General features: G+C 30.3%; 1 protein-coding gene across 1 annotated transcript in view; it reads right to left on the reverse strand.

The window, feature by feature from the left end:
• Positions 1-5,030: 5,030 nt before the first annotated feature.
• Positions 5,031-21,900, reverse strand: part of LOC145333975 (gamma-aminobutyric acid receptor subunit beta-like) — a 102,285-nt gene continuing 85,415 nt past the window's right edge. The window contains exons 12-17 of the mRNA XM_080179240.1: positions 17,515-17,592; positions 17,007-17,131; positions 14,378-14,475; positions 13,706-13,776; positions 7,295-7,373; positions 5,031-6,874 (exon numbers count right to left, since the gene is read on the reverse strand). Of these exons, the coding sequence (XP_080035366.1) occupies positions 6,694-6,874; positions 7,295-7,373; positions 13,706-13,776; positions 14,378-14,475; positions 17,007-17,131; positions 17,515-17,592 (632 nt within the window). The 3' untranslated portion in view covers positions 5,031-6,693. The remainder of the gene's footprint in view (positions 6,875-7,294; positions 7,374-13,705; positions 13,777-14,377; positions 14,476-17,006; positions 17,132-17,514; positions 17,593-21,900) is intronic.

The following is a 21,900-nucleotide window of genomic DNA, read 5'->3' on the forward strand; positions in this document are numbered from 1 at the left end:
GGATAAAAGTATGTCATGGTTGGTTTTGTACAAAGTTATAGTATCTAAATTTATCTACCAAGGATTTAGTGATTTTTTTTATCATAATTGGGGTGTACATTTATTTATCGTCATTTTTCCAATCCCATAAGATTCCTGATTTTCTGTAGAATAGATCTTGCTTTTACATAAAATATGTGTATATATTCACTTTTAGTTTTACTTAACAATTGACATAAAAAATATTATTTGTCTAGTGGAGAGACAAAAATCTGTTAGAATCAACATAAAATTGAACTTGAAATTTTCAAAATTAATTTATCAAAAAAAAAGGAATTGAAATTTGTTGTTAGTAAAATTATTTGTAACATAAAAAAATAAATAAAAATCCTTTAAAAATTACTTTATATTTTTTGTTGCTAAAGTGAGATTTTCTTCTGATTTAAAAGTTATGTATATTTCATTTTTCAAAAAGGAAAAGTGAGAAAATTAAAAAAAAGTTACTTAATACGGTTTAAGTACATTAAAATATTCGGAACTGCCATTGAAGATCGATAACATCTGTCTGTTTTTACAATCTATTGCATAAATAATTGTCCAGTGTTCACTTTATAAGAGAACATCAGATAAAATGTTTAGTAGAGCGGTGCGGAGCTTGAGTGGATTACTGTGTTCTAAAGCATAAATGTATAAGTAAGTATATAAAATCCAGATATCTACCTGATTCAAGTGTTGAAGATCTTTTTCGTATGAAAATAAATTGCTTTCTGCTCTTTTGGAGCGATTTGGATGTGTTAATATTTTTTTATGTTTTTGGTTGATATTAAAAGACCCAATTGGAAATCAGCACAAGTTCCACCGGGTGGGGACATACAGTTATTTAAGCAACAGGTATTGTGTTTTCTTTCACACCCATATCCAATTTCGAAAAAAATCAATTAAAAAATACATGAAGTAAGCTTTTTAAAGTGTAATAAAAAATTATGTCATACTGGACTACATTGTTTGATTAAAATGTATTCTGGCCTGCCATTGGTCTATGTTTCGTCTATCATTGGCCATTTGTATTGTATGCGTCATCTTTTTTTTCTGCATAAAAACTATAATTATTAAATAATCCAAAATCGTAGTGTAACACGTAGTACATCCGTTTGTTATTTAGGAGGTGATTAGTTCAAGTCTCGGCTAAACTAAGTAAATAACTTAATATCTTTAAAATTATGCCTCCTAATGCTATGATAAATGCGTGAAAATAAGCTTAAGAGAAGGGGGAATACATTGCCTATAACTGGCAGAACTCATAACTATGCACAGTAAGGACTTCTAGATAAAGGCCGTACAATCAATGGGTTGGTTGTCTGCAATATATAGAATTTTAGTGCTTTGAGACCTACTCATATCAACTGTCCAAAGAGATTTTAAACAGGTATACTAAGTTAGAATCATATGAAAATATATAATCTATCTCCTAAAAATGAATATCTAAATAATATATGTACGCTTTAGTATACAGTAGTCTATCTATATACCTGAGCGCAATGCCGGGATGTTGGAAGATTTATTGTTGTCAACATACAGACTAGGATGCATGCGTCCAAAACATTACATTTAATGGATATTTTTATAACAAGTGTATTTAGAGGATTTACTGTAAAATCAAGGATACATAAATCAACTGTATTATTTTTAGTTGTCGGTTGAATTAAATGACGAGATGATGCTATATTGTTCTACTAGCGGCTTCGCCCCTAGCCTCTAGAGGCTTTGCCCCAAGAGGTAATTAAAAAGAAATTAGGTATTTCTGGTGCTGCCATTTATTTTAAAATAACTGCTTAAATAAAATAACTGCCTAAAAAATTGATGGGGGGAATTTCTGTTTTTTGGGGGGTTGTGGGTAACCTACCCCACAAGAAAATAGCCTAAAACCACCACATGACCAGTTGGTATATTCCCTGATGAGTAGAATCCAATCGGTTTAGTGGTTACAGAGATCTTAAGGGACGGTTCTACTAAATTTGATATAATATCCGAAGTATTATTTTTTAAATTAGAACACTAACTTTACTAAAAATGAATAACTGACCTCAAATCTACTGTAATTGTTTTTTTTGTATTTTAAAGCGTATTTACCATCTATTTTCTTAAGTTCTTAATTTCAAAAACTTTGACCAGTCCTATTATTATTCTGGTTTTTGCTATTTATCCTATCCTACTATTCAAATTACTTTATTTAATTTCTCTTATTATTTTAAAGCCACAACCCGCTTCAAATTATGTTTAATTTGCTGGCTTTGCTGGCATTATAATAGGAAGGCTAGAAATATTTTACATGCTATTATTTTATCTATGCTAGCCATAATTATCAGATCATTAACAAAGTACACTACCTATTACTAAATAGATTTTCGTCAGATCTTAAAAATTGAAAATCAAAATTTTTTTAGAATCAAATTATCTACTCTTACTTTTTAATTTATTTTAAAGTTTAGTTTGCTTATGATAAACATTATTCTTTTTGTTTTTGCTACTTTTTGACCACACTAGGCCTCAGCTCCATGTTGGCAAACAAAAAGGTTTTTATATCAAATTACATTAATAACCTGTAACCTAAATAAACTCTCTCTCTCTCTCTCAAGCTGCATTGCACATAGATGTACTTAATACTATCCACGCACACTGGGATTTAACACAAAAAAGTTGGAGGTAGAGTTTTCTTTAAAGTTCAATAAATTAAAGGATTTTAGCTTTGAATAACTGAAGACTGCTTTTCTTTATTTGCAAACTTAGAAGAATAATGATATATTGTCAATTGAGGTATACCTATATCCATATGAATGCCTTTTTTGTAAATGTTTTTTTTTGGTATTTTGGCATAGTGTGCATGAATCTCATAAAGGGAAAATACTTTACTTAATTTTACTTAATGGCCCTTTGGTAACAGCAAAACATTTCTATAATCAAGTCTTAAAACATAAGTATGCCCGACGCCCGTATTATGCACCTTGTATTTATGTAATTTTTAGGAAAGATTTACAAGGATTTTTTGTGTGAAAAATTCTAGATATTGTTTAATATAGTAAGCGTTGTTACTTTATAAATTATATCTCTACTAGTGGATACGTCCCTAGAGCCCTCTAGGGGTACCTAAAAGGTGGAGTTAGGCGGTTTTGAACATTTAATTTTAAACTTTTTTTTTTGGGGGGGGGGGTTGAGATTTTTCTTTGGATTGTGGTGGTCTCAAAATATTTAAACATTTAAATTTAAAATATTGGCTGGACCCATGAGAAGCTACATTGTATAGGAGAACCATATCGGTCCTGCTGTTAGCGTGATCCTTCGATACAGACAAAAAACCTTACTACTTTATATAACACTAGCGACTACGCCCCCTAGAAGCCTCTAGGGGTACTTAAGGGGGAAGAAGGAAAAGTCTACTCCCTCCCATTTTTAATTTGAGTTTTATAAAGTTAAAAATTATTTTTTGGGAGGGTCATTTTTTATTTGGAGGGTGGAGATACCCTTACCCAATAGTTAAAAAACTTCCCTGGACCTAATAGAAGCTTCATTGTAAAGAAGAACCATATCGGTCCTGCGGTTAGTGAGATCCTTCGCTACAGACAAAAAAAACTTACTACTTTATATATTAGGATTTTAATTTTGTTTGTTTTTCTGATTTGTTGAGCTTCGCTTTGTTAGATGTTGACATCCTTTATCTCTAAATCATTTTATTATTAACAACTACTTAAGGAGTTGAATTTTCAGTATAACTGACTTCTTTTCTCTCCTTTTAAAGTTACAGTACATTAGTAATTGTTTTTTTAAGAGCCAACAAAATTTGGAACGAAAACCATTTATATACTTTATTAAGAAAAATTGCACGCCAATTTACTTTGTGGTTTTTATGGATATTTTGAAAATTTGTTTATTTCACATATATGATTAAATTTTTATTGATTTACCTCCGAAAGGTCAAATTTAAGGTTTAGTTATGGGGAGGGGGGGGGGGGGGAGGGAGCGTGGGCTTATATTGTTATATCATATTTTATACTTGATGTAAATTAGTTAAATTTCTTTCTTAACGTACCTTGAATTAAATTGATCATGAATGTCTCCTGTGGCCGACATGGTATATTCTTTTAAGAATAGGGTTAGATGTACTATTTCTAAAGCCTTATAAATAAAATGTATATTTTCTCTTTTATTATATGCAGTTTGACTAAAGAAAGGCCTTTGATACATAATTATCACTAATCACTGAGTAAATTTTGAAAAAGTTTTTTATAGGTTTTGGGTAAATAAATGTTTTATATATCAATGTTAGCAATATTTTTTGTTCATGGAATCCAAAAGAACAAAGTAATCTTTAATTCCTAGAACTTGTTTAGAAAATGAAAACTTTATTGTACTTTCCTATTTCTTTTCTTTTATTTGGTTTATAATAAACATATCTAACTGAAGTAAAAACGTATATTTCTGATTTCTGGGTAAGTCTTTAAATAATTTGAGAGTATGTATTGTAAGATATAAGTTTTTAAAAAGAATTTTAATGTTAGAGGTAGATTTGAAATCTGAATCAAATTTTAAGGATTTTTTTTTATAAAATTCGTTTTTTTTGTATAATTCTTTATTTAAAAGTGCAATTACAATTTAAGTTAATTAATTTTGACATCCGTGATAGGTGGATTGAAAACTTCCTGTGCTCTAATTGGTTGAATTATGTACGACACTTAAGCTTCTCCAATCAGAATGCAGATAGTTTTCAATCCACCAATCACAGATGTCAAAATTAATTGATTTAAATTGTATTTCCGCTTTTAGATAAAGAATTATACAAAAAAATTTATAAAAAAAATCCTTAAAACTTGATGCAGATTTCAAATCTACCTCTAACATTAAAATTCTTTCCAACTTATAGGTATGTCTTATTGTACAGTCCCCCTTTAAGAATATCCTACCATTTATGTAGAATGTATATTTCGAAATTGCTACTTTTGGAAGTTGTTAACCCTGTTTTAAAAAAATTAGGTATATTATTACAAAATTTACAAACATTTTCATAACAGTTTCATATATTTCAAATTAAAGAGTTAACTTTTCAAATTTTACACGTTTGAAAAAATGTCATAATTAATCATTATTATTTTGTTCAATAAATTGACTATGTGTGTATTTCATTATTGATAAAATCATAAATTTTCAGACAATGTTAGGATCAACTTAGAAATACCAAAGTGCATGTATTTTTTCAGAAACTTTTTTTTTTCAGGCAGCTGACTAAAAGGCAGCCATGTAAAGAATTGATGATTGCTTAAATTCCAAGCTGATACAATACAACATATACTTAATCAGTAGTAACCAACACTCAATTGTGCACAGGTGGCGCTCGGCGCACATAAATGCGCCAAATAAATTTACGAGCGTTTTATTTATTTGTGCACTCATCTTAAATAATCTGGTCTTTATTATTTCAGAATACTTGTGGGACTTATTGAGCCATTTGTACCGTAAATTTGGCTGTAAGTATCATATAAAGTTCTCTGAAAAAAGTAACCTTTGTATTTCAAATTTGATACACGTATTGTTAATAATTTTGGGAAAATTTTCATCAATTTTGTTCAATTTAACAATGGTCACAAAGAAAAATATAGAAAAACATGCATTTTGGAAGAAAATTGTGATTTCAATTCTATTACAATTCTTATTAAATTTATTGATGAAAAAATATCCCACACTGAAGATTTACAGGGGAGCCACAAAATAAATTCATTTTGGTTAAAAATGTCAAAAATAATTATTGCTGAAAATCAACATACAACATGGAATAGGTATACCTGCCTCTAAATTTTCTACCTTTTAATAGTATGTTAGTAAATAATATGTTTTTCTAGGGTATTACTAATTATTTCATATTAAATTTAGGTAAACCCATATAAAAGTCTACTATTGATGTTGAAAAGATAGGTAAAACTTTTGCAAAGATTGGTATACTATATAATTGCAGTTGCTTCTAGCTCATTAACAACTTATTTCATGGCTACCCTATAATAACAAGAAGTAAATCTTGCAAATTGTAACTAGCTAATCATTATTAAAAATACACTAAGCCTAAATCCATATAAAAAGCAAAATTAAATCAATAACTAAGAGAAGAAAAAAATAATTTGTATATTTGTAAAGGATGAAATTTATTTGTATAGAATATGTTTTCGATCTTTATAGGTTTAATCTTATTAATATTAATATATTTCATCTAATATCTGTTTAATAATTTTCTTCATTAGTTTTCATACTTAAACTGGCTTGATCAAATTTTTACAAGTTTTGCTAAAAACATTTAAATTTTTAAAATATGTTGATTATTTTCATTCTATTATATTATTTTTCTACACAAAAATAAAAATGCTGCTTAAACTAAAAAAAATAACCTGTCAAGCCTTATTGCATGAAAACTGAAATTCTTACAAAAAATCACTTCACTGGAATAAAAATTGTCACTTCTATGCTTTAGTTTACACATTTTTTAACAGCATAGCTTACAAAAATTATGTTTTTTTATTCATTGTTTAATTAATTCTAATTTTTGGCAGATAAATTCGCAAGGCGACAACAAATTTCCAATGTTTAGTTTTGTAAACAATCTTTGGGATCGCGGATTTTTTTTGAAATTGTCAATTGGAAATAAGCCGCGGCATTTTGTAGATATTGCGCGCGCGCTCACGTTTCCAGAACGTAGAAGCACCAGTAGGCTATGTTGAAAATAATGAAGGACACGGGAAACACGAACCGGGAGTACTTGTCGATCACATTGACGTCTTTGATTTTGGGCAGGGAAGATTTGATAGCACCGGCGCTTCGCTTTATGGAATTCATTATCCGCGTGCGTCGCCTCTCTTTTCTAAAATTAAAAAGTTATTACAAATATCTATATGCTATATGAATAACAGTCGATCCAGCTTAGTTTAAAATCTAACTTTTCTGCCAATCAAAAATAAAAATATGTGTGCAATTTTTTTACTGTTAAATATATTACTACTTTTCCGTGGATAATAGTAACATGATAGCTAATTGTCTCTATGTAAGTGTGTCTAACCGTAATGCTAGTATAGTTCTCCTTCACAGTGAAGGTCCGAAAATTGTGCATAACTATTTTAGGGGAGGGTACAACAACTCCCAAGGGAAATCATCACTAGAAATAAATTGACCCTCTCAAACAATATATAAATCAAAAGTATAGGGGCTCCCCCTTTCCCCCCATTTCATCAGGCCTCAAGAGGCGTAGCAACTACCTGTAGAATAAAATTGAATATTTATTTACCTATGAACATGGTTACCACCTCTTGTTGGAAAAGAATAATTTCTGTGCATTCTAAAACTTGGTGGAAAACTGTCCACTCCTAAAAATAAATACAATTAATAAAATCTCGAAACCTTTCCAGAAAAAAATTGTTAAACATGACTGACGGTTATTATTTTCAGATTGGTTATACCCTTGGAAAAAGGAGACTTTGGACCGAAAATTGAGCTGATTCATAAAGTTTGTAAAGCGGTTGTTTTGTTGATTATTGGTCTTCATAATTTCCATAAATTCATAACATTCGTGAATCGTAAGAAGTAATTTTATTTTTCATTGTGTGACTATATATCAAAATTAAATTATTGTCAATTTTCTATCACTAAAGATCTTTTGAACGTACCATGATTATAGAGTAGCTTTGTGGCTTATAAGGCTTGCATTTGATATGCATGAATACTTTTCTATATGCATTGCTACTGGCTTCACACGAAGCATGGGATAGAAAAAATTATGTGTTAATTTTTCAGGGTCATGTCCATACGGTGGGTTGACTCTCAGATAGCCACAAAACCTGCTCTGGACTGGTAAAGCCATTTATGAGACTAAACTGGACACAGACAAAGAGACACACATTCAGCTAATTTGATAAACAGGATAAAAATACAAACAAATAAATGCCAAGGATCACTTTTGGAGATTCTTCAACATATCATTTACAGATAAAATTATAAAACAAGGATGACAAAACAGTAGATCACAAATATAGATAAGAATTAGTTATATTTGTGTGTCCAACAAGATCTCAAAAACGCCAATATCATTTATTTTACACATTTTAATCATGATCACGTTTTAAGCTATTTTTTAAAGTAGTAAGTCAAACACTAAAGAGAAAATGAATTTAAAGATATTAATTAGAGAAAGCATTTTTCTGCATCTTTTAGAAAGAATAAAATTAAGACCATACAAAAATTTAATCAATCTTTATTTTGCATAATGTTTCTTTTTATTTGTCTGAAATGTTCTTTTAATATACGCAGCGCATTTGATAAAGTATCATAAGGATACCATCGTCAAATGATAATTAAGACAAAACTAAAAACTTTCCAAAATAAAAACTATACTATTTGGTTAGAAAACTAAGTTTTATTCCAGAAGTAAAGGCTATCTGGAATAAGAGCTTTTGTTTTCTTTGAAAAGTGTGAGGAATTAGAACTTTTTTTCAAGTTTGGATCAAATGCAAAGAGAACACAACAAAGTACACTTCAGGTGTTCGAAAATTTTTAAACAATCATCAATTGATGTAATAATAATAATCATGTAATAAGAAGTTATAATTATAAATGTACTAAAATTGGTATAATAAACATTTATCATATTAAGGAGATAAAAACACCTATAGATATTAGATATATAAATATAGCCTTAACTTAGCTCTAATGATACCATAAATAAAAATTCATTTTTGTTATCTCAAGACCAATTCTTAAAAAGAAATATTTTCCTTCATATAAAGAAAAATTTCATGATTAATTTTCCCCAAGAAAAAATAAAGAATATCCTTTGACTCGCGGAAAAATAGTAGGCAGAATTTAAATTGAGATGCCCAATCCCTGTCCAAGTGCAATAGCACTTATGGTTTGCATCTTCCAATCTTTGTGCATGCCAGGTGTACATGGATAGCACAATGTGCAATAAATTATTCTTTAAATCAATTCATGTTGTAAAATATGCATTTGGTTCCTGGTAAATTCTGGGTACAGTCTGATTAAATAAAAAGCCATTATCATCTGCCTCCTGTTTGTGCCAATTAATTAATTTTCCCTGCAATTCTTAATGTAAAAATTTGCTTTCATTAGCTGGTAAATCTTCAGGGTGAGAAATGTATGTAGAATGATTTGAGTAGGGTTGGGCCGGATACTGTTTTGCCCGGATACCGGATAATGGCCGGATATTCGCAACCTGGATTTAAGCATCATTGTCCAATCCCTCCTTTACTGAGCATGCACTTTTTATCTTCACAACTTTGATTCTAAGTTCTTCACTTTCAGCAACACCAAAGTGTTCATTTATTATGGTTAAAGAATACTAAAGTAATTAAAATAATTACAATTGTCTACTAAAAAATTATCTAAGAGTTTGTTTTATCATCAATGCTATGCACTTCATTTGCTTTATTGGTAATAGATTAAATTCAGTTTTTGCTATACATTTTTAATCACACCTAATTGTGGTTAATTGCAGATTAATTTTTGATTGAATCTACTTTTTTGAATGAACATTTTTGTGTTAGATGCACATATAGGATAAAGTGAGATAGATCTTAAACCAATAGGCCAAATCTTATCACACTTATCTGGAATTAAGAATAAGTCAATCTTTTGAAAATTTATTTTATGATAAAAGTATGAAATGAAATAAAATAAAACATGATAGATCCCGAATTAATATTTTTTATGTCTGAATTCTAAAATATGACAAAATATGGAGAAGTAGGGAGACAAAATGTTTTAAAAAATCAGCCATGTGGCGTCATAAAAGTGAGGGATTATCCATCTCTCTTTTAGGGTTATCCTTTTCCACTTCTCCTCTCATCTCCCTCATTTTTATGACGTCAAATGGCTGATTTTTAAGACACTTTGTCCCCCTACCATGGAGAAATGGAACAAATAAATCGAAATAGGTTAAATATTATCACACCTAAATTGAATCAGGAATAGGATAATATTGTTTTTTTAGGTGGTTAGAATAAATAAGAAATTAAGACAAATCAATCAAGATAGAAATTACACAAAAATATTTAAAATCTTTTTAAATTCAACAAATTCAATACTAATATTTATAGTTAAAGATCTTGAAAATTATTGCATCTAAGGGGTTGTCCTTTTCAGGGAAGCTTTAAATATTTTCACTGACCTCCCCTATAGGCTAGGGACAAAGCAGCTAATGAATTAAAAAGTTTTGACATCTTTCTTGGAACAAACATTGTAATATAAATACATGCATAACTCAGATTATGAATATCATCTTATTAAACTTTGCATGAATATGTTTGTGTGTGTGTGTGTGTGTGTGTGTGTGTGTAAGGGTAGAACAAAGCTATAGAAGTTGGATAGAAAAGGATGCACAATGAAAGAGATAGAGAAAGTTAGAGAGAGAGTGAGAGAAAGAAAAAAAGAAAGAATGGAAATGTTTTTAAGTAGCAAAGGTAAAAAAATATATAACATTCTTTAATTATGAACAGCAAAATAAACTCTTGACAATATTAGTTACAGTAAAATCTTAAAAAGAAATTATACCTTAATATAAAAGTAACTGGATGATTGTCTGTTTTTGTCTCTAGCTAAAGATTCTTTACAGTGAAGCTTTTTATAGGCCAAGAAAAAGTTTATAATACTTTGGGGAAGGGTACCTCCACCATCGAACAAATAATTTAAGACATCTATCTACAATAGCAGAGAAGAAACCCATTTACTAGTTTAAGATAGGTTTTGGACAGACATACAAAGTGAGATATTTAGGAGGTTTACTGCCAAGAAGAGAGAGAGAATGGACAGAAAGAATAAATTATATTAACATTCAAATTGGATTTGAATAAATTTTATCTAGTAAAAAATGTAAATTTGTCCACAGTGAAAATTTGCCCTTTTGTTGACCTCCCCCCACCTCTTCCAAACCCTTTATCTCTTTCTTTTTTTATATTGAATTTAATATTTCTCTTTGATCTTGTGCCCTTTCTCTTTCCTTTAGTAGATATGTACATGAATAAAAATGCATAAAATAATCAGAGAGCAAGTAAACGGTAAAAAAAAATTTTCATCAAAAACTTTGAGTATTTACAATTACAGGATTTATCTCTTAATTTGATCAATAGTAACATAATGTAACTACAATCAGACCAAATTATTGGTTAATATGAGCTCACATTTTGGTATGAAATCACATTTCTTTATATAAATTCTTTAGGGACAAAAGATTGTGACTGATTGGCCATCTAGGGTAATAAAACTGCTACATAGGAGGTGAAATTAAATATTTCTAAGTTTGATCTTCTGGTGAACTAACAGTACATTATTTACCCAATTCTTAAAGATATTTTTGTTCTTTCATTTTTTAATTGAATATGAATTTAGAAAGGAATCACATGTTTATCTAAATTTAAATTTTTTGTTATCAAAATTTAATATGCAAATATTTCTGTTGAGGCAGCTCATAGTGCCTAATAAATAATGACTTCATAGAATACAAATAACCAATGATAGGCCAGTAGACTTTTTAATTGACCAATGGTAAAATGGCGTCATTTTTATTGGGCACTATAAGCAGCTTTATTTATGTTTACAATATTTTTTAATCTGCTATTTACCTATCCCTTTACCTGATAATAAAATTGCAAAATATGATTCTGGTCACATACAATTTATATTTTCACTTTTTTAGAAGCGAAGCTACTATTTGATTAGAGTAAGTATGTCAGACCGTTTAAAATAGGCACTTTAATTGTTAACTGACATATAGCTTCTAAACTGTTTTTTTTTTTAATATTAGTATATCTATTAAAAGACAACTGCAAATGTTTAAGTCTATAAGAAAAACCTTGCTCTCATTGGCTATTTATTGTCCTTTTTACTTCTTCCTGTGATATTGTTCATACTCCGCTACTGAAGGTAATAATACTCCTTGTTAAAATAAAATTTTGCATGAGGGAAAATGTTAAACAGCAAAGCTTAACAATTTCAAATAATAAAAGTTATTTTTGCCTTTATGTTTAAAATAAAAATGTATTTTTTTCTTTTTCAATCATATAAACAAAACATGTTAGAAATGTTAAAGGAGTAAATAGATTTCATATTCCATAATTGGCAACCATAAAGTGTAACAGCTGTTAAAAAGACAAATAAAAACAGCCAATCTTTATTTTTAACAACAAGAAAACACACACAATCTACTAAAAGTACGTCCGTTATTCTTACCCAAAAACTCCACCCACTTATGGATATCCCCCCCCCCCCTTCCCTCCCCTAAGACAATAAAAAATCATAGGCGTTCGTTGCTGCCCTACATAAACTATATGTAAATGTATTTTATGACATAAACAAAATGTTGGATGAATCAAAGTTTTGAGTAAGATTTAAAAATGATAGAGAATAGTTTTGACATATGATATTGCACAATAAAACTTTATTAAAGGGATAATTCCATTAAGTGTGTTTTGACCATAGATAGATTAACCATACAAATAACCAAAACCCTGAATAGTTATTTATCAAATGGTGTTGTAGAATGCTTTCCACGGATATTAAAATGAAAAGTTATAAGATTAAAACTGGTATTAATTCTATGATATTCATTGGACATTGGAAATTTATATGTAATACGATGATTTATTTACATAAGGTTTCAGATATCTGAATCTAATCCAGTGGTTATTAATCGGTTTCGAAGCTATAATGGACATTTATTATGAAGAAAATTGAAAAGATGATAATCATTGATAAGCTGAATAGTAGACAACTATGAATTTTTACGTTCTAAAGCAAACATAGGTATAATAGAAGGTATTCCATTTCATGTAAATTTATATTTAAACGGCGCTTTCAAGATACCCTCTTAAACATGCTACCCCCCCCCCCCTTATTTTAAAAAATTTTAAAACTGAGGGGTAGTTTTTCATTTGCTATTACTTTAGGTCATGTTTGGTTGGGTTATATTAGGGCACCCCAAGTACACAGTACATACCCAGCAGGCTAAAACTAAACTAAAAAAACTAACTCCCCTCCCCCCACCTTATTTTAAATTTATTTCAAAAATAAGGTGGAGGTAGCATCCGTGCTCAACCGAAACTTTGTGTATAAGCACCATAAAAAAAAACAAAAAGTACAAACATTTCAAACAAATAAGGATAACAAAAGAAAAATATTTCAAAGTTCTAAAAGTTAAATTTATTCTTCATACATAACAATAAAACATAAATAGAAATAGATTCTGTTTATTTTAGATTTAAATTTTGAAATGCATATATCGTTTTTGAAGAGGTAAGGGTCAAAAATTTTGTAAAAACTAAAACACCAAAGATATGGAGAAAAATTAAAAAAATATAAAAAAGCTAAAGACCTGTTAAAAAGCAGTCCGATCGCTGTTGATGTTTTATAGTCGATTATGCTCCTTAATAATGGGAATGTTGACATAAAGTTTTAGCCATGTATCTTGAATAGGAGCCGAGAAAATCACATTTCTCCCACTTCGTCTCTAACGGACGGACAGACGTACATTTGAAAATTTTGAGTAGCTTCGCTACGAAAAAGATTTAGTTTATTAATTATTATTGGATTATTAGTTTTAAATTTACCACTTGATTTTAATTTCTTTGCATTTTCAAGGATAGTGCAAAGATTCGAACCGCTTACCACCTTAAAAACAAACGAACTTTACCTGAATTTTCTCTTGAATAAAATTTATTTTTGTGTCTGTTTCTGAGTGATGGTATGGGGGACACTCGGAGATCCTGAGACGATACGGTACATTACAACACTATAGATTACTATATCAACGGCCAGAGTTTTACTGGTAGTTTCCCTCAAAGTGTCTTTTCGAGAACACCCCCCCATAATTAAAACAAATTGAAAATAAAAGGAATTATTTTTTCTTGTTTGTTGGTATATAAGGCTAGGCTAGGTTGGTTATATTAAGTAGAGTGTAGTTCAGAAGACAGAGGCCCTGAATGTGGTTACGCATTAAAAAAATGAATAAATCCCTCCATCTTTTTATCAATTGTTTTAAAAATAAGGGGAGGAGGTGCTTTCTGTGCCCTCTATGCACTTTGAGAGAAAGCACCCATTGTAGATTATTGGCGGTCATGAGTGTAATACTTATTACTCTCCATTATATACCCTGAATATACAATAAATATTCATTATTTCGAATAACCTAACCATAAAATATCTCTGAAACGTCGGGCCTCCCCAACAGCTAATCAATTTAACCAGACTTTTTAATGGAAGGGGGGTGGGGGCATTATTCCTTATTTCAACTAGATATAAACAAAAAGAATGCCGTACAAGCATACATCCAAACACTTTATATTTTAGATTATGTTGTAGATGTTCCTGTAATTGAATAATTTCTTCTGGATTTAAAGGTTCGACACAGTCTGTGTCTATAGATTGTGAAGTGGCTAGTTGCTTCTCTCTCTCCTCTTTGTCCTAAAATAAAACATAACAGATATAATCTAGATATGCTTCAATAGGATCAATCTAATAATATTTTTGATTAGAAAATGTTCAGATTTTGGTCCAAGACTCCAAAGGGGCAGTATTTTTTTTATTTCATTCTCATGAGACCGGTATAAATAGTAATAAATTTCTTAGTATAAAGCTTTGCTTGGGTTAATTTTAACGTGTAAAATTGTTTCCTTCGTAAAATGTAAAGCATATGACAAAACATATATAATAAGTCAGCTATGAATAGCTGAATTTCTTAGAATAAAGTTAGCTTTCGGGAAATTATATCGTCGAAAAATATCGTCGCTCGTATTATTTAAATGAATCGTATATGAATATAAAAAGGGTTCGCGGCATGGGATCAATTTTAAGTTTAGCGGATTATGTGGCCAGATTGACCATCTAGGCCTATTTCTATTTAAAATATTTCAAAGTGCTTTTATTTGTTTTAAGCAAATTAATATGTTAAGTGCTATTCTAATGTCAAACTGACCCAAATTAAAATTAAAAATGAGGAAGTAGACATTGGACTGTAGATCCAAAATTTTCATTTGTTAGGTGCATTTATTAGATCTTGATTGTCATATACTCATCAAAAGAATAATAAATAAGCAACATTTAATAAAAATTCACCAACTTACACTGATTAAAATATCTAAATAATCATTTTTTTGGTCTTACAATACACATAAAGTCAATTTCTACTTTATGCTTAAAAACTAAAAATTATGCCTTAATCCAAAAAAATGATAGTACCATCCTTCAGAATTATTCTTTTCAGAAAATATATAATGAATGCCTGCAAAGTATGAGCAGGGCATAGAAAAAAAAATAAAATGTTTCTAAGTTAATGATAAATAAAGTAGATCAAGTACTTTTAGTATTATGTCAGTAAAGTAACAAAGTATATTAATACAAATTAAGTTCATTATTTTTATTTTTTTGGCTTTGTTTCTACCTTCTAATGACCCCTCACCCCTTTTTTTGTTAAGTAAAGGAATCTCTTTATTGTGCCTTTGAGAAAAATGACGTCACAAAATACAAATGACCAATGATAGTCCATAACACAGACTAAAATACCAATGACAGGCAGGTATACATTTTAACTTACCAATGGTAAGCCAGTATGGCGCTATTTTATAGCTTCTAAGTAAAGATTTTTAGTACAATGGGATTTTTGGGAACTTTTTTGGGCCATCTTTAAGTTTTGGAGAAATTAGTGGGTAAAACTTACTGAATTAAGCTAAAAGTACTTCCTCAATGGGGCAGTTCTTATTTTCCAACGTTTTTTAAAATAAATGTGTAAATATTTTGTCCACTTATAATATTTTATTTTTAATGAAAGGTCTTTTGATGATTTTAGGCAATTATTTGGGAATTAATTATTATTAAAAATACAAATTAGATCATAGCTGGGTAAAGGGGAAATTCATGAAAAAAGAATTTAGCCTGCTTTGTACTAAAAGTATTTATTGTATTCAATGTTAAATACTTATCCATGCCTGTTAACTGTAATTTTGCGCTATAATTCAAATTTAGGTGCAATTAGGGAAACTTTTTGTTGAAATTTTGCAATATCATCTTTATAAAGAGAAATTTTATGAACTTATTTCAATTAAATTTTGAATAGTGTTTTATACTTACAATAGCGGCTACGCCATTTGATGCATTTAGGCGAACTTTGGAGGGGTGGTTGTAGGAAATTGAACTCCTCAACGTTCTTTTAATTTAGTTATTTTTTGGGGGTGGGCATTTTTTCCATATTTATAAGAAGCTACACTGTAAAGGAGAACCATATCGGTTCTGCGGTTCACGAGATCCTTTGGAACAGACATATACAATGATAGATAGACATCCTGTTACCTTTATATAATTAGTATTGAAAATATATATTTACAACAACAAAATCTAAAAAAAACGCAAAACGTTTCGGAAAAAGTAAATTTGATTAGAATTTTCCAAATTCTTGTGTCTATTACTTTTACTCCCCGATTCCTTTTAGTAGCGAAGCTACACTATAAATCACTTTGTCTGTACTTCCTTCATTCCGTCCGTCAGTCAGTTTGTCCCTAATGTGTGGGGGAAAAGAAATTTTCACGGCGGCTTTTTTTTAAATTTTACATGATTTTATACTATTTTATAAATGCATATTCTCTCTCTTTCTTTTTCTTTTTCTTTTGCCTATTATATCTATAACTCACTTTGTTCGCTTGTCCACTATCCACGACTTTATCCTTGTTTTTGTTGTTATTGCCAGATTCAACAATAAACAATCTTTACAATTTTTAAAAGAAAAAGTATATACTACAAATTAGTAAAAATAGAAAATAAAAGGATTATTGTAATTTACCCATTTATTCATTTAGATAGTTAGTTATTTTCCTATGCTTACCCCCTATGGGAGGGGGGCTCTAACTCTGTTGGGCTACCCTGTAACCAACATAGCATAACCTGCTCTAAACTAAAGAATAAACACATTGGGACTTTGAGGAAAACTACCAGAAGAAACTTACCCTCATTTTCTTCTCCTTCTTTTTCTTCTTAGCCCTTGCGCCCCAGTATGTGTAGTTGACCGCCGCGTACTCGAGTAGCGCAGCAAACACGAACACAAAACACATGACAAGGTAGATGTCGATAGCCTTCACACAGTAACAATAATAAGTATTACAGTCAGTGGCGTGAACAGGTATTTTAAAAATTAATACAAAGTTCTAAGACATTGGTTGATATCAATGTAAACTTAAACCTTTCGTTGCACTTCCTTTGTCAGAAATTTCTGAATGGAAATTTAGTGCCTATTTCGAGCCAAGGGATTCTCTCTCTCTCTCTCTAAATATTTATCCATGTCTTTCAACTAACATTTCAGAAATAAGTTTAATTGTAACCGTCATAAGTTAAGACTCATATTAGACCAATATTCGAACATTTCACCTTTGAAATAAGAAGTTTATTTCATGATTATTTACGATTCGTCATCTTATGAAAACTCTAGAATCGTATTGCAACAGATATTATTGTTTTCCTTGACATAGCTGATTCTTGGGAGGGAGCTCCTGACACCAGTGCTGATAGTAGTCATAGTCAACACTGTAGTTATACCTGAAATATATAATTATATAGAGTAGCTGTACTACAACCTCTAAAAAAATATGTTCGGGGGGGGGGAGGGGGGAGTTGGCCATTTTTTAAGGAACTATTTCTCTAGGGATGGTAGAGTTACTCTCCCCAAAAATAGTAATACACTTGCCTTTGACCTATTGTAAGCTATACTGTAATAGAGATCCATATCGGTTCAAGTGGTACAGAAAGACACACAAACATTCAGATATCCTGTTACTTTTTTTTAGATATTTTACAAAATAGATAAGGATATCTTAGTATGTATATAGATAATAAAAAAGCATTATGTAAGCAAACCTAGCGAAAGTGATATTATTGCTGGGAAGCCAAATGCATCCTTTTTCCCATTGACTATCCATCTATCTGTTCATATATCTATCTATCCATACATATTCTCCTCTCCACCATTTCCGTTAACAGAAGATAAATTATATTTTTTTTCTGGAAGAAGGAAAAAAAGGATTCAAAAGTGATTTGTATACTTTATGTACATACTAGCGGCTTCGCCCCTAGCCTCTAGGGGCTTCGCCCTATGAAGTAATGGGAAATCAACCCTCCTAAATAGAAATATTCAAAAAAATTATTCTTTGTTTAATTACTCTGTGGTAAAATTAAACCCAGGTTGTGCGTTTTATGCACAAAAATTTTAATTTGTACAAATTAAACACAGGTTGTGCGTTTTATGCACAAAAATTTTAATTTGTACAAATTAAACCCAGGTTGTGCATTTTATGCACAAAAATTTTAATTTGTACAAATTAAACCCAGGTTGTTTGCCGTATACACAAAAATTTCAATTCGTAAAAATTAAACCTAGGTTGTTCGCATACACAAAAATTAAAATTTAAAAAAATATATTTAAATTTTTTTGGGGGGGGGGATTCATGGGGGCTTCGCCCCATGTTGCATTTGGGTTCCCCAACCCCAATTACTGGTTTTTGTTTACAAAAATTTTAAAAAATTAAAAATTTTGGAAGTGGGGATTTTTTATTTTTTGGGAGGTTGGGGTGTCCCACCCCCCAAGAAAATAGCTTAAAACCACCAGAGGACCAGTAGGTATATTCCCAGAAGGGTAGAGCCCAATTTGATCAGCAGTTACTGAGATTTTACAAAAAATGTAAAAAAAAAATTTTTTGGGGGTGGGTTTTTTTTTATTTTTGGGGGGGTTGGGGGTGTCCCACCCCCTAAGAAAATAGCCTAAAACCACCACAGGACCAGTAGGTATATTCCCTGAAGAGTAGAATCTGATCGGTTCAGTGGTTACCGAGATCTTAAGGGACGGACGGACAGACAGACAGACAGACAGATGGACAGACGGACAGATATCAAGCTACTTTGTATTATAGATTGAAAGATTTTAAGCAAATAGTTTATAATGTTACCTATAGTAACTCGAAAATGTCTTGTCAATTTCTTGCCTATTTTTGAAAGCGAAGCTTTGTATAACTTAGGTTGGTACGTACGTTCCTTTGTTTGTTTGTCAGTCCTTAACGGATATCTTATTTCGTTAATTTGGGCATGTTAGAATTGCCCGTTGACCTGATTTTATTAATAATGGTTTCTAATACAAATAGGTAAAATGTTAAGCGATGGATATGTATACATATGTACACAGTTTTCTGCATTATTCTAGATTTTTACATAAAATTTTTTTTTACAATTTTTATTATGCTGTTTAGGTTATGACACGCACTAATGTTCGTTTGTCCTACCATATGATTTTATAACTTCGCTCTTATGGGTGTTGTTATCCTTGTATTTATCAATTTATATCAATTTTAAAAATTCGTCATTGAGATTAGATTTTCAAGAAATATGATACAAAAAAGATCACAATTACAGTAAAACACAAATCCAATATTATGGTATCTTAACTAAACTTAGATAGTAAATTATTTTAAAGAGTAGATATTTGTTAAGCTTTATCATTTATGAGGTCATTTCAAAACTAAGAATACCTATTTTATAATTCATGGAAAACTAATTATTTTATATTTTTAGATCTAATTTAAATTAATCATTACCTGGTTTCATTTTCACTTATTATATTTATACTAGCGGCTTCGCCCCTAGCCTCTAGGGGCTTTGCCCCAAGAGGTGATAAAAAAAATTATTGCGAAAATCGTAAAGGACCATGGAAATCTCCTTCAAAAAAAAAAAAAAAAAAAAAAAAAAAAAATGGGGGGGGGATTTTTTGTTTTTTTGGGGGGTTGGGGGTGTCCCACCCCCCGAGAAAATAGCTTAAAACCACCACAGGACCAATAGGTAGATACCCTGAAGAGTAGAATCCGATCGGTTCAGTGGTTACCGAGATCTTAAGGGACAGACAGACAGACGGACAGACGGTCAGACGGACAGACGGACAGACAGACATCGTTCTACTTTGTATTATAGATTTCTAAATAAAGAATATTCCCTTAACATTAGTAAAGAATGATAATAATGGTTACAGTATATTTTTACCATTTCCGGCTTCATGAATAAATATTGATATTGAATTGTCCAAACATTGAAGGGACATTTCTGTTTAGACGTTAAGACAATCCATAAAGAAATATAGATATAATTTGTTCCTATTTATATTATGCATTTTTCAAAAAGATATATAGCATTGAAACAAATTAAAGTAGATTTTTTATTTGTATTTTACCCTATGTAAGGTTAGGTTGAGGTAATTTTGGGTACTTGGATACACAACCTTCAATAAAAAAAAAAAAAAGTTTTTTTAGCGCTTGACATGCACTTTGTGGAAAAGCACCAAACTGCTACTAACACGGCTACATATGAGCTTTGGATTAAAAACTAAAGTTAATTTTAACAGATTTCCTTTTCAGTTTTATGAATAAATAATTTCTGTTTAGGTATAGACAAAAAAAACAGAGAAATTACAATTTACAAATAAATTCTAAATTATTGCCTATTCTAAATAAAGGTGTTTCCATTAAAGAGCCTATAGAGCAATGAAACCCCCAATCTCACCTAATTTTTAAAATATATTTTTTTAAATTGGGGAAGTAATATGCCCTAAAGTAATCAACAACCAAACCCCCCTTATTTTTAATTTATTTCAAATTAAGGGGTGACTCTGCGCTCGACCAGTCACTTTGGGGGAAACCGCCGACTAAAAATTTATGCAATTTATATAAAGTAAAAAGGAAGCTATATTATTATTTCATCGATAGAATAAGAAAAATGGCAGCAATTAGCGCTAATTTTGCCCAACCATGAAAATTAATGCCTCTCTTTCTGCCAGTACGAACTCTAAAAATAGACATTGTCAATTTTCCAACTAAATATTATCCAATGAATCTGGGATATTTTTAACCGCTTTGCTTGGGCTGCTGACGTATGCCCGGCACAATAACAATTTATTCAGCACACAAATCTATTTTTATCCTGTATACAAGCGTAAAACAAAGAGAAACTTTGTTTGAATTTACGAAAAAAATGGGTAAATGTAAATATTGCATCATAAACAAATTACATCAAAACTTATGCACAAAAAAAGTTAGAATTGATGTGACTTGCAAAAAGATGTCAGAGGGTGCAGTCACAAAATCTAGTTTATGGAAAAAGTGATTTCATTACAATGATTATAACTATATTGTAAAACTGAATTAAAAAAAATTTGAAATCCATTCATGCCTATTAATGCTTATTTCACTAATTTTTAGGATGTCAAATTTTATGTTGACTATTTTCAAATTATACCTAGAGTTTTATTATGAATGCTAATTTTAAATGATATTACTTTTGACCTAAACCAAAGAATTTTTAATGTGTTGTTTAATCTAAAGTTATTGGATCTATATGTCTGTCTCAAATTAATTTTTTTCACAGAAGCTTGGTATTAGTCTGTTAAGATTTTTATTCTAATTCAAGGAGATCCTCCCCCCCCCCCTGTTTGAAATTAAAGTAAGTGCCATTAAGTTTTTAACTTCTGTATTATTGTCTCCGGATAAGAAAATAAAATTACCTTAGGCTACCCTGGCACTGGTTGCCTCGTGGTAAACTTTTTCAGAGAATCTTATTATTAGTCTGTTAAAGTTTTTGGGCTAATTTTAATTCTAACCTGTATTTTTTTTCTCCGGATAAGAAAATTATATTACCTAAGGCTACCCTGGCACTGGTTGCCTCGTGGTAAACTTTTTCAGAGAATCTTATTATTAGTCTGTTAAAGTTTTTGGGCTAATTTTAATTCTAACCTGTATTTTTTTTCTCCGGATAAGAAAATTATATTACCTAAGGCTACCCTGGCACTGGTTGCCTCGTGGTAAACTTTTTCAG

The sequence above is a fragment of the Acartia tonsa genome, chromosome 12, assembly GCF_053477335.1.
Source record: "Acartia tonsa isolate MP-2025a chromosome 12, ASM5347733v1, whole genome shotgun sequence".
In the NCBI taxonomy this organism is placed as follows: domain Eukaryota; kingdom Metazoa; phylum Arthropoda; class Copepoda; order Calanoida; family Acartiidae; genus Acartia; species Acartia tonsa.